Source organism: Ursus maritimus (genome assembly GCF_017311325.1).
Source record: "Ursus maritimus isolate PB19 chromosome X unlocalized genomic scaffold, ASM1731132v1 scaffold_X1, whole genome shotgun sequence".
In the NCBI taxonomy this organism is placed as follows: Eukaryota; Metazoa; Chordata; class Mammalia; order Carnivora; family Ursidae; genus Ursus; species Ursus maritimus.
In genome coordinates, this window is record NW_024423319.1 from 86866607 (window position 1) to 86884132 (window position 17526).

The 17526-nt window shown below is 47.1% G+C and overlaps 1 protein-coding gene across 2 annotated transcripts in view; it reads left to right on the forward strand.

Moving 5' to 3' along the window:
- The first annotated feature begins 1271 nt into the window (after positions 1 to 1271).
- LOC103679198 (norrin cystine knot growth factor NDP) overlaps positions 1272 to 17526 on the forward strand; it is a 24882-nt gene continuing 8627 nt past the window's right edge. The window contains exons 1-2 of one of the 2 annotated variants that reach the window (XM_008708713.2): positions 1272 to 1750; positions 15832 to 16211. In XM_008708713.2, coding sequence (XP_008706935.2) covers positions 16038 to 16211 — 174 coding nt within the window. In that variant the 5' untranslated portion in view covers positions 1272 to 1750; positions 15832 to 16037. Of the gene's footprint in view, positions 1751 to 5969; positions 6113 to 15831; positions 16212 to 17526 lie in introns of those variants that run through there. The other variant, XM_040632740.1, reaches the window with a different exon arrangement.

A 17526-nucleotide genomic window follows, 5' to 3' on the forward strand; every position in this document is an offset into this window, starting at 1 on the left:
AGAATTGAGCCAGAAAATGTGTTCATGACTGTTTCCATGGCTCTTAGCTACAAGTCATTTCCCCTTTCAGATTATTTCCATTTCAAGGCCCAATTTCCATTTGCTGTTTGATCTTCTGCTTTTAAGACATTCAGCCAATATCATCATCGGCCTCGTGCCAGGTTTTCTTGCGAGGCTTTCAACTTGTCCTGTATCCTTTATCCTTGTAGGTGGATTCTGTTTGGAACTGGCTGGTCCCAGGTAGGCAGTGTTTTGCTGGCAGAGCAAAAGAAAAGACTTCTTCTGAAAAGGTGGAGGTCAAACCGAAAATTGGAAGACCCCTCCCGTACACATCAGTGGCTGTTTGGAGTAAAAGTTCGGTGGCAAAGTAATGATGTGATGATCAATTTATTAATGAATAATACATGATTTGGTACAGGCGAACATGACAGTCCCGGGATCAACAATTATATGGAGCTCCCGAGAGAAACTTCTTCGGTTTTAGGATATATTTACTCTTCCGTGAAATGTGGTTGTTGTTGTTGTTGTTGTTGTTTTTAATATTCTCGTTTGAATTCTTCACCAGTGTTAATTTAAAAAAAAAAAGTTATTCTGGGGCTGGGTCTGTCTGACATAAAGTAATTTATATATGGTTCTTTGTGTCGTCCACCAAAATTGCCTGATGGTTTTCTGCCCCAATTTTCAGCTCTTGAAGGAACTATTCCCCTTTGTATTTTCACAGCTCGTAAGGGTATTATCTAGCTAGCCTGAGTACTTAGCCCCCACCACTCCCCACCCCCCCCTCCCCACAGTGACCTTTGCCACTTTTCTGCCAAAGGAGCTGTTTGGCGGTGGGTTGGCCTTACCTGTTAGTTTCACACTCGTGTATTCCAAGAAGTCAAGACTACCCTTTCCCATTGTTTCTAAATCCTATGAGTTTTATTCTAAATGATGCAGACGAAAGCGCTTATCAAAGTGCCATCGTGGATTTCACCGAGTATACGCTGCTAAAAATCACGTAATGGATGAACACCTCAGAAAAAAAGCTCTTGCCACCCACACAGGTCGTGATAAAACAGGGCAGCGTTTTGCACTTGCCTCAGCCCGATCGCCTGCGAAGTCCTTCTGATTCCCATCTTTCTCCCCCCTTCCCTAGCATTTCAACTTCATCTCGGGCAGCTGCTGAATCTTGAAACAGAATGTCACTGTCTCCGTATTTCCCAAACTATGTGTCCTCACCACCGACTGCCCATCTCGATGGCATGCTTGCCAGAGAATTAAACCCAGAATATTCATCTAGCCTCTTATTATTTCCCGAAAGAAAGAAAGAAAGAAAGAAAGAAAGAAAGAAAGAAAGAAAAGAAAGAGGGAACTTCCTCGCCCTTGCCCTTTTCCTCTATGTTGTTCCCATCGCAAGATGCTCCGTGAAAGGCAGCCGAGCGGTGGGCAGTGGCTGAGTCCCCGATAAGGAGCGCCTCACATTTCCGTGGCATTCCCATTTGCTAGAGCGCTGCTGCGGCCGCACGCCTGATTGATATATGACTGCAATGGCACTTTTCCATTTGACATTCTCTCTCTCTCTCTCCCTCTCCCTCTCTCTCTCTCTCTCCCTGTGTCGCTTAAACAACAGTCCTAACTTTTGTGTGTTGCAAATATAAAAGGCAAGCCATGTGACAGAGGGACAGAAGAACAAAAGCATTTGGAAGTAACAGGACCTCTTTCTAGCTCTCAGAAAAGTCTGAGAAGAAAGGAGCCCTGCGTTTCCCCCAAGGTAAGCAGGAAAACAAGGGCTGACGGCTTGCCTAGGAAATTACTTCTTTCCAAACCGAGCATTTCATCCTCCTCTCAGACAAAGAGACAACCTTTAAATACCACTTAAATTTGCATTAATTGAATTTGCATTAATCGGTAGCATGCTAGCATTGTGGGGTTTTTGGTGGTTTTTTTTTTTTTTTTTTTTAAATGAACGGGTCTTTGAAGTCTGTGACAGAGCAGGGGAGCCTCACCGAGAGGCTGGAAAATCCCTTTGGGTTTGACCGAAAGGGATTTTATTTTCAAACTCTCTGCGTAGTTCGATGTAACTTTGTAATGGTTCTTATATTTGACCTGGTGAAAGGAGACTGGGAAGCAGCACTGGACGACATGGATTCCTGAAGCCCCAGTATCTTCCCCACCGCCCTCATCCCTGTTACAATGGGGGCACTATGAACGCGGGCAAGCCTGCGAGTTTAAATGCGCTCTGTTTACTTTTATTACTACTTCTGTACGCTGCTGATCTCCTGCCAGGGCTCCGCCGGACTGCTTAGAATGACTTCAAACAATAGGCAACATTTATTTCTAGCTTTCTGTGTCACGCTTTGCAGGAGCCCTGTTCCTTTGCACTCTCCTCTCAACGTGCAAGGACTTCGCTTCCATAGACGCAGTCAGGAGCACTGGGGAGAGAGGAGGATGGGTTTACTATAGGATTTTGATTGGGCAAAAAGTCCGAGGAAATGCATGCTGTTTGCCTTGGCCTTATTGCAAAGGGTTATTTTTAGAAGTCAGCTTGTCCCCGCAGCTCCGCGGATGCTTCACTGTCCAAGCGGTGACCGAGAAAGGATGCTCCCACCGGCGCAGGGACCGGGACCTGTAGGAATGACTCCTTACAAACACCTGAGGAATATTCCGGGGTGGGGGGGGTCCTTTCAAGCTCGTGAATACAAGTTCTCTCTTTAAATGAACAATTGGGCTGTAGGAGGCCTGGGCATAACTCTTTCTTGGGGGACGGGAAGTTTGTGTACAGAATGTTAATGACTCAGAACGCCCTGTAACTGAGGCTCATTGTAATTCACGAGCCCCCGATAAACCTGCGAGGACGAGTAGACTCCCTCCTCCACTGAGATTCAGGTGCAGGAAAGGAAGCTCTTTGGCAGGATGGGAGTCCCACTTTCTGTCCTTTGTAGCTGGCATTGATAACAGATGCGGATGCTGCAAAATGTCTCTTCATTTCTAACACTGGTGTATTTTAATGACAAGGAGCTGGCGTCGGCAAACTGCTCCAACACAGAACATTAAATCCCCGGTGCGTCTGAAAACATAGAGACGCCTAAAAGGCGGTGTGGGCTGTGGGTGTCAACCAAGTATGGGGGGGAGGGGGGGCCCTGCAGAATGCTTCTCAAGAGTGCCTTTCGACCAAATGCAAATATCTGCCCATTTTCTTCTCACCAGTCTGGCTTCCGAAAGGAAACTTGAGGGTCTTCTTGACCGGATTTCACTGTGGAGTGGGAACGTGGTTTATGGGGGATCTTTCCTGATCGCCTCTAATAACTCTCCTAATGGCCATTGTTGAGTGAAAATCCAGCTTTTGAACGAGTTAATTTACACCCCGGGGATATTCACGGTTTGAGAAAGCTTGAAAAGATACTATGGATTCTATTGCTGTGCAATTTTGCAGTGATTTTCTTTTTCTTTAAAAACTCTTGCTGTTAACAAAGCAGTTGGTCGAGTCAAAACAATATTCTGGTACCGTTACTCAGACCATTATAGGAGAGTGTCTGAACACCAAATGCCAAATTTTGCATCATTTACTTTAAGACACCTTTGGTTCAAGTAAAGGGAGGACTGGCGCAGGCCTTCTTGACCGACTGTATAGCAAACAGCTAACACCCACAGATGGAAATATGCCTGTGGAGTTTTCAATCTTAATTCGAGTTCCGGTGACACCATCAAGGGGAAAATAAATCATTTTTCAATACATTTAACAATTTCCAACTCATTTATTTTCCTGGGCTCTTGAAAAATGTGAGTTTCTCGGAATCCTAGCCACCGATGGTGGCCAGCGGTTTCTACTGTATGTTCAGGACTCACAGTTCAAGCGCTATTATTCTTATTGGTTAATTATTCATTCCATCGTCCTTTTAAGAAATGATGCTAGTTCGAGTCCTGCTGGATGCAAAGGTGACCCAGGCATTGTCCCATGGTCTAATTCTCAATCTGTATGCTATCTCGAGTCAGGTTTGGGGACTGAAATAGACTTTGCCAATGGCTAAACGGGTCAATGACTTCCTTGTTACAAAGGACTATTTCAAATATCTGCTGATAGCCTGATCGACTTGCAGTGATGGTCGCTTATCAATGGGTTTTCTTTCCATTTATGACGAAGGGGTTCCCCTGAGGCCTTTATCACCGGATCTTGGGTACGAGTCACTCACAGCTAACACAGCCCGGATCTTTCCCGCCTGGGTAGAGGAAGCCTGGAAAAAGGGCAGTTTATCCTTCCTCTGTTCCCTTGAGTATGCTTTGGAAAGGACCACGTGCTGTCTCTATCAGGGATGGCTGTGAGTCACCTACTCAGCAGCTGACATCAGGGCCACTCGATGAATCACTGAATTAGAAACATGCACAGAGCAAGACACTATCACTGGCTCCCACCATTTATTTGAACCACCCCCAGGATCCAAACCAGTGACCTCTGGGTCTGGCCTAAATTCAAGGGGCCCCTGGGAAGAAGTCACCGGAAGTCATTCCCCAAACCCAGGTCCCCATCAGAGCCACACACAGTGCTGCTTTCAAATAATGCAGTCTTGTGTTTTCTGGCTTGGGTAGGTTACTGGGCGGGGGGTGGGGGGGGTGGGGGGTGGTGGACAACAACCCCTGAAGACAGCATCACCAGAGTCCTTGATTCGGTCCTTATCAGCAGATAATCCCCCGTGGTTGGATTAAAATGCCTCTGACTCCCTGGGGTGCCTGACTCACCCTAGCCAGCCTCAGCTTCTTGGCCAGCGGCCTTGAAGGCCGACCTCACCTCTTCCCATGAACGTCAGCTCCTGCTACTTTGTCCAGTCCCAACCCGTCCCCCCCAACCAACCCGGCAGGGCCAGTAGGGGCAGAAGGGATGGGGAAGCAGGTGGAAGGACAGAAGTGCTTGAGCAGAGGCGGGTAGCTTGGCCAAGTGAGGGTGGGTGAGCTCCAGGGCCCAGATCGCTGTGGCCTGCTCTGGCTGTGATCAGCTGTCATTTCCTCTTCGTGTATGACACTGGGGAACATATTAAAATTTCTCTGGGATGGTATGTTTGGAATTCCTCTGATGCCCCACCTCACCAACTTACCCGGACAATAAAAGCAAGGTTGTAAGCCTTTGAACAGCTGGCAGGCTATATATTTCCCCGCTTTCTTTCGCATAATCTAATTCAGAAAAGAATCCAGCGAGACTGGCAGTGCCATGTCTGGGTACTTGCTCCCTGCAAGTCCTTCCTCTGCCACCTCCTTCCCGCCCGCCCTGGAATCTTCCTGGGTGGCATGTGGCTTTTATTTTCTTTTGCTCTCCACGACTCCCACCCCGCCCCCTTTCCCCTGCGCTTGAGCTCCTTCCATTGTGAGCTCGCTCTTTGCTCTGCCTGTTTTCCAGACAGCCTGGGTCCCGCTCCATCCGGGGACAGCGGCCCGTGAGGTCTCCCCATCTTCATAGTATTCTCAGGATGTCATTCTTGGCAGCCGCTCTGCCGGGCCGAGCGGATTGGGGGGCTTTCTGGAGCCCTGAGCCTGAACCCGCAGAGAGGAGCGGCCACATGGCTCGGCTGCCCTTCAGGGCAGGGCTGGGGTGACCCGGGTTGGCAGGGACGAGAGCATACCATCACAGTGACCCGCACATCTCCGGCGCAGGGCTGGGGGTAGCGGAGCTCTGGGAACGCCTGGATGCCCTTCGGCCTACATTAAGAGAAATGTGGTTATTCTCTGTTTCAGGGGGAGAGACAAGTGGCTTGCAACAAAGCTCCCTGGATCCTCGGGCCCTGCTCCGCCCCCTTTCTCCGTCCTTCCCACATCCTTCCCTTCCCAAGGAAAAAGAAGGACAGACAGGGTTTTTAATTTGGCTAGCCGGGGCCTGGATGTCTTTTGGAAACCCATCTGGGGACAGTGAGTGGGGAGAAACGGATCTTAGTCGGAGCCCAACTAAAAATGCATGGGGCCGGGGAGCTGGGGAGGACTTTTTCTTCCCTTTTTTTCTTTCTCTCAACAGCAGAACAGCCGATTGGTTTAGGAGTTGCAAATGGAAGGCCCTGGACTTCTCAATTAGACATTCCCATTTAAGAGCCTCGTGTCACCCCCTCTGTGCAGCGTCCTTAAACGATGTCGCTCATGTCCTTGGGACCAAAAGGTATCAAAGAGCAATCTACAATGCAGCTTCCTATTTTCTTTTCCCGGGGCTTTTCGTCGTCTTTTCCGAATTAGCTAAAGTTCATGAAAAGACCCAGAAGGAGAAATTTAACACAGCTGAATTGAAATGAGTCTTTTCCTGTTCGCTTGACAAGGCGGCGGGGCGGGGTTGAGAAAGGAAAGAAAGGGAAGAAAGAACCATCTCCCCTCCTCTGCCACTTCTTGGGTTTTAATATGAATTATTCCATACAAGTCCCTAGGCTAGAGGATCTATTTAAAGACGCCTGGCAGCACGAAGGGAGAGGGTAAAAATACAACCACTTTTTTGTCCATCGAAGGTTTTCTTTGGGAGGACATTAAGAGCATTCTTATTTTCCTGTCTGCCCCTGCCAGTGGCACCGGTCCAGCCGGGAGTACCCACTCCTCACCCGTCGGATCAGCGACCACCAACTTTTGTTGTGTGATTCCCGCAGAATGCAAAGGGTGGGCACTCCCTCCGCAACCCCCTCGTGCGTGCAGCGGGCGGGGCGAGGCGGGTATAGAAGGGGGCGCTGGCACATTCACACACCCGCACACTCGAGTTGTGGAGGGAGCTGGTGCCCACGGCGTTCTCTCGCCGCCAGCTGCCCTCACATCTGCAAAGCTTTCTTCCCGTGCGGTCTGGCGAGCGCGTGCTTGCGGCCGTGTGTGCTTGCGGTCCCCTCTATGGGAGGGTCTCAGAGTCTGATGGCTGAGCCTGCATGGCGGAGAGCCACACCCCCTTAGACCCATTCTCAATAGTCCGAAAGCAACACCCTGGATGGGGTTACGGTCTGGAACAACTACTTTCTTGTTAGAAAGAGTGCTGACTCAGAAAATTCAAAGAATGGGTAACTTCAGTCGACAATATATCCCCAGTGCTTATAATCAGGAATTCATCCAATTTGGGTCCTTTTCGCCCTCATGTCAAAATCTGCACTTGAACGTTGACTCGTAGCTTTAAACTTGGTTCTCTAAGATTTGCCGTCGATGTATTTTTCTTTTGGGTTTTTGGGGGTTTTTGTGTTTTTTTTTTTTTTCTGCCAAAAGCTAAGAATTTTTCGGACAGTTTTCTCTCTTCCAAGGCCTGGCTCAATCCCAACTTCTCCTTTGAAGCTGTGGTCCAACCAATTGCAATATTCTTTAAAAATGAAAGGGCAACAGGTTAGTGCATTCAAGAAAGCTGATGAGCTCTCAGAAAAGGCTCAGGGGGGACCTTTCTGCAGTGTCGCAAACCAACAATAGCCCTAAACACGGAGTCCCCTTCCATCCTGCCATCAATAGGGAACACAGATAGGGAGGGAGAGCAGGTCACGGGAGAAATGACAAAAGAGAAAGAGGAAGGGCTATTTTTGATGATCCAAAACTGTCACCACAGATTTTCAAATAGCCCACTTTCAGAAAGGGAAGCTTCCCTTCATTTCACCTGCTCCCTCCCAGGGAGAAGCGTTTGAACTCCAAAGTGTCCTTCTTAACTTGCCGTTCAAAAAGGAGGTCAACTCCTCCAGGGGAAAAAACATCCCCCATCCTCAGCTCCAAGTCAAATGTAGGCATATACACGCCTAAAATGGACGTGAAGAATCGAAGTCCAATTTCTTTTTTAAACACAAGGCGATATTTTAGGACTTGATACATTTCTGTGATTTTTCCTCCAAATGATGGGAAATTACTCCTTTCCGGGATTTAAATTTTTCGTTTGAGGTTTGAAGTCCAAAGGCAGCAGAACGGACTTGTTTAAAGGAGAACCAACAATCCAACAGTGTAGCGATAGTGTGTGGAGTTTAAGCGAAGCAAAAAGGAGACCAACAGCCCAATACGTTCAGAATTACGAGCAGTATAAAAAAACGTATTTCTACATGGTTTTATTTTAACCGTGCCCCTTTGACATAAGTCTGCAGCCACAAGTATTCTAGATTGCAATGGGATTGAATTCAGTATTCAACTCCCACCGTTGGGCAGAAAAGACAAATTGAATGGAGGCTGAGTTGGTCCTATTGTTTATGCCCCATTTCTAACTAAGGGCGCTACAGCTGTTAGGTGAGATCACTAGCCACCATTCCAAAACTCCGTTGCGGCTGAGTATATGCAAATGCAGCCTTGGAAACACTTTGCTGGACACTTTGAAGAAAAGCCAACATACTCATTTGGCTCCAGGGTAAGAGGAAGCCTGTACCCTGAGCTGACATTGGTCACCTCTCTTCTCCTAAGGCCATACCAGAGCCAGCAGTCCAGTGGCGGAGCGAGTATCAAATTGCTTCAGCACCAGGGTCCCCAGAACACCTGGCCACCTTTTCTTTTCCACAGGGAGAGCACACATTCATGCTTTGGTGGCACTGAGTCCCTGGGCTGAGTGGGTATCACCGAACTCTCCTGCTTCCTTTCCAAAGGTAAATGGTAGAAGTGTGTCTCACCCCTGATGTGAAACCCCCTTCCTGGGAAGGAGTGGGTGAAATGAAGGGGAACTTCCCTTTCTGAAATTGGGCTATTTGAATTCAGTGGAAGGACGTGGCAGATTTTGCACATAAACAAGTCCTTCTACCTTCTTCTCTGTGACTTCTTTTATGGCTTCTCCTCTCCCTGTTTTCTTCCCCGTTGATGGAAGGATGGAAAGGGACTCCCTGTTTAGGGCTGTCGTTGATTCGTGGCTCTGCAGAAAGACCACCCCTAAGCATTTTCTGACAGCTCGTCACCATATCAGTCACAGCTCCTAGTGGAGTGGTAGATTTACAGAAATAATCCAAACCCCCAGAGGAAAAGACTTCAACCGTATCGTGCTTTTCAGCACACGGGTAATCAGACTTCACTACTTCCAATGTATGCAAGGTTCTGTACTCTAAAAGTCAGTTAGTTACGTCGACAATTAAGAACTAAGAGTCTTTCCATAGAACGTATAGGAGCCCACAGAAGCCCAGCCCTGGAGCCAAGAACCATAAGCAACAGGCAAATCTTTTAGACCCAAGTCCCCACCAGGGGCTTCAGGAATGTACCTCCCCTCCCACAAAGGTTCTGTAGATGTTTGACCAAGCGGAGTGCCTTGCTCTTGACCGCTAGGACCTTATTCACTCTGCATCTGCACAGGACACAACTCTTCGAACCTCTTCTATCCTGAACCACAGTGTCACAGATGGTCCCACCAGGGGATGAGGATCTGTGGCTCAAGCTCGGTTTAGAAATAGGGTCACTCATGGGGTGCCTGGGTGGCTCAGTCGTTGAGCGTCTGCCTTTGGCTCAGGGCATGATCCCGGCATTCTCGGATCGAGCCCCACATCGGGCTCCTCTGCTGGGAGCCTGCTTCTTCCTCTCCCACTCCCCCAGCTTGTCTCTCTCTCACCGGCTGTCTCTGTGTCAAATAAATAAATAAAATCTTAAAAAAAAAAAAAAAAGAAATAGGGTCACTCATAGGGAAGATGCAAGAGGGTTGGATTCAGCTGATATCACCCTCATCAAAGGAAAGAAGTACTTCTACCATGACTGCTCACTACTAGCCTTTGTCCTCTTCCCATTTGGTGAAGACTGGAAAGAAACACTACAAATTTTAAGACAGCTTTAAGAGACATGGGGGCTGGGTAAATATCCTCGCCAGCCACTTCTTATTATCAACAGCATATTCTTAATTTATAACTATATTTGGTACATTCAGGCACAGAGTCAATTGGTGATTAAGGGCCCTTTTTATTTCAGGCCACCAATATGGCCTCATCAAAAGGACAAATTGTTATGACTTGACCTTCAGTTTTGCTTCAGGCATCACATTATGCCTTGTTTGGACTTTTCTGCCGTCATTAACTTCCTGAGTAAGAAAGGAACCCTTTCTGCAGTACTGCTTTGGGGAAAATGAACCCCCAAAGCAGGTGCTGTCCTCTGAGAAGGTAGGATAGAGTTAGAGACTGTTAGAAATGGAGACAACCACACAAGCATCTGGACCAATCCATTCATTTTGTAAACGGGGAAAACAGAGTCCCAGAGAAGGCAAGGGACTTGTTCAAGATGGCACAGCCAATGATGGGAAGGGTAGGGCTCCGAGCTTGAGGCTCCTCAGCTCAGCGATCCTTCCAGTTAGAGCAGACAACAATAAGATGCTCTTCGGGTTTCAGAATGCAGTGGAATAATCATCTAATATTTCTGACCAATGAGTGCGAAACACCGGGACACGCGACACTTAGCATGGGCTGGACATGCGTTTGGGGAAGAAGAGGTCCAAGCTGTAGGTAAGTGGGAGTTTGGATAACAATGAGAGGTTCCTCTGGATGTCCCGAAAATCAGGATTTAAAGTTTCAGTCGAGTCTCAAGGTCAAGTCCTCCCACACCAGTTCCTCCCGAGACAGTAAAACTATTTAATCCAAGGACACACACAGAGGAGGGGCCCCTTGATGGCGGGCTCATTCTCAGAAATTACTTCTGTTTCCAGTTCTTTTTTGCACCGTTATTTACTCTGGGGCTGTGACTTATTGCTTCTCTTCCAGGCTATATTTCTCCTGCCCTCTTCCTTCCCCCATTGCTCCTCTTCCTCCATCACCACCACTGCTGAGTTTGGCCATGCTTGGCTAGTAATGCAGGTTGGGGGGAGCACAGAGTCCTGGCCCAGACTGGAGGACTGCTGGTGAATTGCAAAGATGTCCGCCTCTCTCTGCCAAGGTGGCCCTGTGGGGGCAGACATGGCCTCACACGCGCCGCCACCTCTGATTGGAGAATGGACACTGCGAGCTGACAGGGGGCAGGAGCCGTAGCCTCCCCAGTGACCTTGTGGTTGCCCTGCCTTGGTACGGCTGCCTCCGGGTCAGCCCAGGCTCGGCTACTGAGCCGCTACTGATGTGCCGCCAGAGAGAAATAATATCAAAACCCATTCGTTGAGCGCATGGGATGCTTTATAAAATCCAACATGCTGTTTACAGTTTATAAATTAAGTGCCTTGGAAAGAGGCATCTGACTTATTCTCCAAGGCATCTAGTTGACTAGATCCAACCGGAATTCTTGGAGTTCCTGAGAAGGGGCTACTTAGCACTTCACACTCCCTGATTAGACCTAGAATTCTTTCTTTCCTAAGCCTCGTCTGAAGCGTTATCGAGGGGCAAGCTTTCTCCCACGCTTCAATCTTTGATTTTTTTTTCTTTTTGCCAATTCCTTGGAGAGGGTCTCTCTGTTCTGCCATCTTTACCTGACTCATGCCTGATGTGATTGTCTTAAACGAGAGTAAATATCAAATCACTCTGTCTGTGACGCTGACGCCATTCCAGAGTCATGATATTTTATCTGCTTAACTCGATCTTCCTAGAAATGATGCCGTGCATGTGGGATATGAATTAGATGTTAAGGGAGTTTAACCTTGGGTCCAAAAAATCACCCAGGAAACAACAGTCCCAGACTCTTCGCTTGTAGATGCAGTGAGCTGGAAGAAGGCGCTAGAACAGGACCTATTTTTTTTTTCCCTGCCCCTTAACTGTTATCTGCTAGAGCAAAAGGAGACACTTAGTAAGTGCTTAATGAATATATGTTAAATAAATATTTGTAGAAAGAAGCCACAGGAGGCATTGCTTGCTTATATTAGTACTGAAAACAGGCCAGGGTGGGAATACGGGTACCGAAGTACCGCCCTCCCTTGCCTGGCAAGTAGTGCAAGAACAAGGCCATTCTGGGCACATGCCACTGTCTTAGCCTGTTGCTAGAATAACTTGCGTGAAACCAGCACTCGAGCCTCTGCCAGGCAGAAGGTCAGCCCAAGAGTGAGCTGCTCTGTGGACACAACACCATCTCTCACCCAGGAGGCTGGGCCCGCAGTAAGCTCTGCTATATCATTTCCCTGAGGATGACAGGTGGGGAAATCTGGGCACCAGTTGTTCTTTTCCACTGGTATCGTTTGGAGGGTCGCTCCAAAGTCGGGCACGCCGGCCTACGTGCCTCTCCTGCCGGCAGAGGCTCCACGTTGGAGCTGGGAGCATGTGGGCTCTGTACAGCCGCCAAGTCCGTGTCTCAGAGCCTGTACCCAGGGCACGGAGCCGCCCCCGAGCCACCAAGCGCAGCAAGCGAGCGGCTTTCTCAGTCAATCCCTCTCGGGCCGGCTGGGCCGAGATTCCAAGTCTTGATGGGCAGCGCTTGATTTTAGGCTCCGCGGCTTAAAAAAAAAAAAAAAATGAAAGCAAATGGGAATGAATTGAATTTTGAGGAACATAAGTGAAGCTCCGGCAAGACAGGTGTCGGTACCCCTGCGCTGCCAGAAATCAGGGATCTCAAGTGATGTGAATTTCCTTCATTTCGATGCTCCTCTTTGTGACGGTTTCCCTCGGCCCCGCGCACTTCTCATCCGTGCACACCCCACCAACACCATGTTCAGACAGCCTGACTTCACGCCACTCGTTTCCTGAGCGTTATGCTTATTTCTTCATTCGGGTTGCACACTTCGGGTGAAAATCCCAATGTTAAGTGGCAAGAGTCTTACCTTTAGGTTTTGAGAGTTCTGTGAGTTCTGTGGCCTATTTGGATTGTTGCTTGAGTTCTTATTTCAGGGTTTAATATAAAAACTGAGCAAAAAGGACCACGCTTTTGACTGTGTCGACCTGAACAGTGTATTTCTTATTAGCAGTCGAGAACATTTTCTCTGTCATTCTTTTATACTTTGTTTATTACTACTTCTGGGTTCAGCTTATCATCTTGAAAGAGAAAAATCAGGTAATAAAGTTAGATTTTGTGCGCATTAACTGTCTCTTTATCATTATACGCTTCACAATATTTGCCCAAGTTTTATTCACCTTTTCGGGGGGGGGGGCGGGGGGCGGAATTCAACTGTGCTTGCAATTCAGGATGTCGCTACTAGGTGGCAGTAGTGCTTAAGAATTAATTGACCCACCAGAAAGACTATTTGAGAAAAGAGACTAGCATGTCTTCCAATATTTATAAGAAATAAAACTATAGTACTACTAAAAGACTCAAACCAGCACAAACATTCAACATCCATTAACTTAATTACTATTCTGAAGCCAAGTTTTGAAAAGAGAAAGTATAATTTTTTTAAAATGAAGTTTTGGATAGAGAATACATTCACAAGTCCAGAAATTTACGAATAAAAATGTATACATACAGTGAAAAGTCCTTCTCCCATATCTGTCCATAACTAGTTGTATAGCCTCTCGAATATCCTTCCAGAGCTTCTCCGTGTAAATACAAATGAACACAATTATGTATTCTTATCCTTCCCTGGTTTAACACAGATCAGTAGAGTTTCTGCATCCTTCTTTATATAGTTGCATAGTATTCCAGTGTCTGAATGTTCTATAATAGATCCAACCAGTCCCGTAGCGATGGGTATTTTGTGCAGGTTCCAATTTTATGCTGTGACGACCAATGCTGAAGTGAATAAACATAGGCTTGTGTGATCCCACATGTAGGATAATTCTCAGAAATGGACTAGCTGGGTCTAAACATTCACATATATACGGTCTTGTTATTGACTGTTGTTGCTTGTTTTTGCCATCAAGCTATATGTTTTTCTTTCATTTGCTTCTTTCATTTAACCGTACCTCCCGGCCATGGCTCTGAAGAGAAGTTGCTGGCAGCGGGAAGGGGGGGGGCAGGATTGGAATGTCTACTTTTCCCTTCATCCCTTTGCCATTGACTCCTGGGGGAAATATCGATAGACTGGAGTGGTGAAAGAAGAAATCTAATAAATTCCTTTTCTGAGACTAATTAAGGCTTCAAAGAGTCGGATAACCACTTGGGATAATATAGTCATATTGAAACTCAGGAAATGGTCAGTGGTATTGCAGCCTCTGAACATTGAATCCAAGAAAGCTCTGGCTCTTTGAACTGAAATGTTGGTGAGTTTCAGTGTGATGTGCAGCTGAAAAGAAAACAAAAAAATGCTCTTTGGCATCCCTTGCCAATTTGGAGCCTTAGCTCAGGTTTGATCAATTTCAATGAGATGTTGCAATTAGCATGCTCGGAAGGGAAAGTGGTGCAAAGCTGTATGAAAATATGGTCTTAACTTCAGGATTCTCTTCTGCATATGGAGATGGCGGTGACTGTGTAAGTATCAGATGGTGTCATTGTAGAGCAAGAGGGGACTACAGACGCCACCTTTTCCAATTCTCCTATTCTACAGATGAGGAAACTGGGGCCAGACCAGTTTAAATGCCCTGTGCAAAGTCTCCTAGTTACTCAATGGCAGGGCTCGAGCCCAGGTGGGTCTCCTCATTACTGGTCCTTGCCCTTTCTGCAATTTATAGGATTTCCCCGACGCATACACGCTGAGACTTTGCCATTGCCAGGGATGCTCTTGTCTGGAACGGCCCTTTGCCACAGACCCTTTACAGCCTGGGATCCCCCGCGCCACACTCAAAAGACAGCCAACTGAGGTTAAGTGGATCTGGGGCCATTCTATTGGAGCCAAACTAATTGACTTATATGGACTTGAACTTTTTTTTTTAAGATTTTACTTATTCTAGAGAGCACGGGGGGCGAGGGGCAGGTGCTCAGAGGAAAAGGGACAAGCAGATTCCCCACTGATCAGGGAGTCCGACTCAGGGCTTGATCCCAGGATCCCGGGATCATGACCTGAGCCGAAGGCAGACACTTAATCAACCGAGTCACCCGGGCGCCCCTGGACTTGAACTTCTAATCTTGATCTTATCAATATTTGTCCTGTTTATTTGGACTGCCCAGGAGTAAGAAGTTAAAAAAAAAAGTTGTACAATGAACAAAATAATCAAACTCTTATCTGAAATACCTTTGAAAGTTTTTCTGAAGTTTTAATGATCATGTTCCTTTGGTTTGGAATGTCATGACAGGTCTCCCCAGTTGTCCTAAATGTTTGAAAATATTTTTGACACTGTCTTCCGGTGTGATAAAAAGCACCCATGTTGGCCATGCCTAGGAGGGTTGGTGAGGTGATACGGGGAGCTCTCTGCTTTGTCCAAGAAGTATATGGTTAAAAGAACAAAGCAAATTTCAAGAAAACCCATATGCCCCGATCCCATTTTAATGGGAAGTCTTTGCTTTGACGACCGCTTCCTTTTTCAAATTATATCACGTGCTCAGACTACCGAGGCTCTGCAGAATGTGTGACTCTTCGGCGAATACGCGTGTGTTGCTTTAACCACACTGGAGACCAGTTAGCATAATGTGTATTTCAGATGCCGTTTGCCACTGACGCTGGGTGGCACTGGGCTTAAACCAAAAACAGGATGAGCCTCGAGCAGGATGAGCCCTAGTGGAAAACTAGGTGGGTGGGTGGGCATGCACTAGGAAATGGAAAATGTACTTCTTTCCCGTGGGACGTGGCCTGTGTTCATTAGCGCTGACCTGCCTCCTCTCTAGCCCTGTGATGCCAGAAATCGCTGAGAAACTCAATAGACCCTCCCGCCCCCACCGGCCAGGGATGAGGGTGAGACCACCCAATTCAGCTGTGCTGTGGCCAGAACCACATGTCTCCTCTTTAACATGAGTTCAACCTATTCTTGCTCCTCGAAACATGGACTCCGGCAATTAAAGCCAGCATGTGCTTCCATTAAACCATTGTGTCCACCTCCGAATGGTTACAAATAAGCAATGGGGAGGGAGTGGGTTAGAATGGATGCCTCTGCTAATGGCACTCCAGAAACCAATAGTATTCCCTCAAAAGGACATGGACAAATTCTACTCGATACCTCCTGGGTTCCATTCGTTTTTCTGGGTAAATGTTTCTGGGGAAAATAATTTCTGTTTTCATTCCAGCTGCACAGCAGCTACGGTGGTGATGGATTGCAAGTGGAAAGAGTAAGACAGAACTCGGGCCTTCAAAGGACAATGACAACCAGAAAGCTTCGGCCAGATCCTGCCCTTTGCTTGAAAGGAACTGGAGCCTAGGAGGCGAAGGCTTTTCCGATTTCTAGTCCTCTGCCTCCCTCTGCTGTTCCTTCTCAGAAGTTTTCCTTACAACAATGAAAAATCATGTACTAGCTGCATCCTTTTCCATGCTCTCCCTGCTGGCGCTAATGGGAGATACGGACAGCAAAACGGACAGCTCCTTCATGATGGACTCGGACCCTCTGCGCTGCATGCGACACCACTATGTCGATTCTATCAGTCACCCGTTGTACAAGTGTAACTCAAAGGTAAGACCCAGGTCTCTGCGAAGGTAGCGCTACTTCCCAGAGACAGGAGAGAAGGCCGTATTCCTTTGTCAGGGGTTGGAGAACGGGGACCGTAGCCCAGACCTGAGCTCTAGGGCGGGCCCACCGGGCTTGCGGGAGAATCGTGCTTTCAGGGTCTCCCAGCACGCTTTGAACCTTTGTCAGTAAAGCCACCTGGTCGACCACGTACATACCCAGACAGCTTCTCTCTTTTCAGGCTGCTCGAAGTCAATAGGAAAGGCTGGCAGGTTCTCACTATACCATTGTCGTTCCACACAAGGTGAGAGAGGACTGTTTTGTCCCTGGCTGTGAAATTCAGGAGCAGTAGTGTTCTTTATCAAGAAAGGAAAGTGGAGCCTGTAGGTTCTCGTGACTCCTTCTGCCTCCACCAACAATAAAGAGGAAGTGGATGCAAGAAATACGATTGAGCAGGAAAACGTACTTCTTGGGGGTGTGGGGGGAGGGCTCTTCAAAGAGAGTCCTGATGGAATAGTTGCTCGCTGGCCTTGTGGTGTAAGCCTTTATCCACCCGCCATGCTTATGCTAATTTCAAAAGAAACATGGCAGTTGGATCATTTCTCATTTTTACGTGGATTATCCAAATCATTCTCGTTTGACGTAGGTTGTATGTTTCTTGTGCAAGCAGCCTATGCGAGGGGTGTCTCAGTGTTGGCACAAGGCGTGCGAAGGAATACCACGCTTCGAAGGCCACTGAGAGTGGCTGGCCACCTGGACCACCCAGAAGAAAGGCACATAGTAGCGAGGAACAGACTCAGAATGAGTATCTCCCGAGCGTCACGGCCCCCGAACAGTCACATGAATGAAATTTGCCCACATTTGGTCAATAAGAACGTGTTTAGCCCAGCCTCAGAGATTTTCACTGTAGGCCTGAGACCAAAACTGCTTAAGCATTCTCAGATGGCAAGTATTTTTTAAATTACCAGTATAATTAAGAAGTTTTTGTAATATCAACCACTAGAATTAATACCATATAAGTTAATGTCGCTACCCTCCATTTACAAGCATGATGACTCCTGTCTCCCTTTAAAATTTCCATCACTTCTCTGATTACAACTCAATGATAATGGCTTGTTTTAGTCTGGGGCACATCAGAATTTGAGTTAAATCATTTTAACCATTATATTAATAAGATCGAGGACTGTGGGAAAGAATAGAGACTTTCCACTTAAAAACTTTCTGGCTTTTATTTGTACTTGTAGAACTAAAAAAAGGAGTAAATAGATAAACTTAAATTTTTGTAAGACTGCAATCCCTTCTTAGGCAAAAAAAAAAAAAA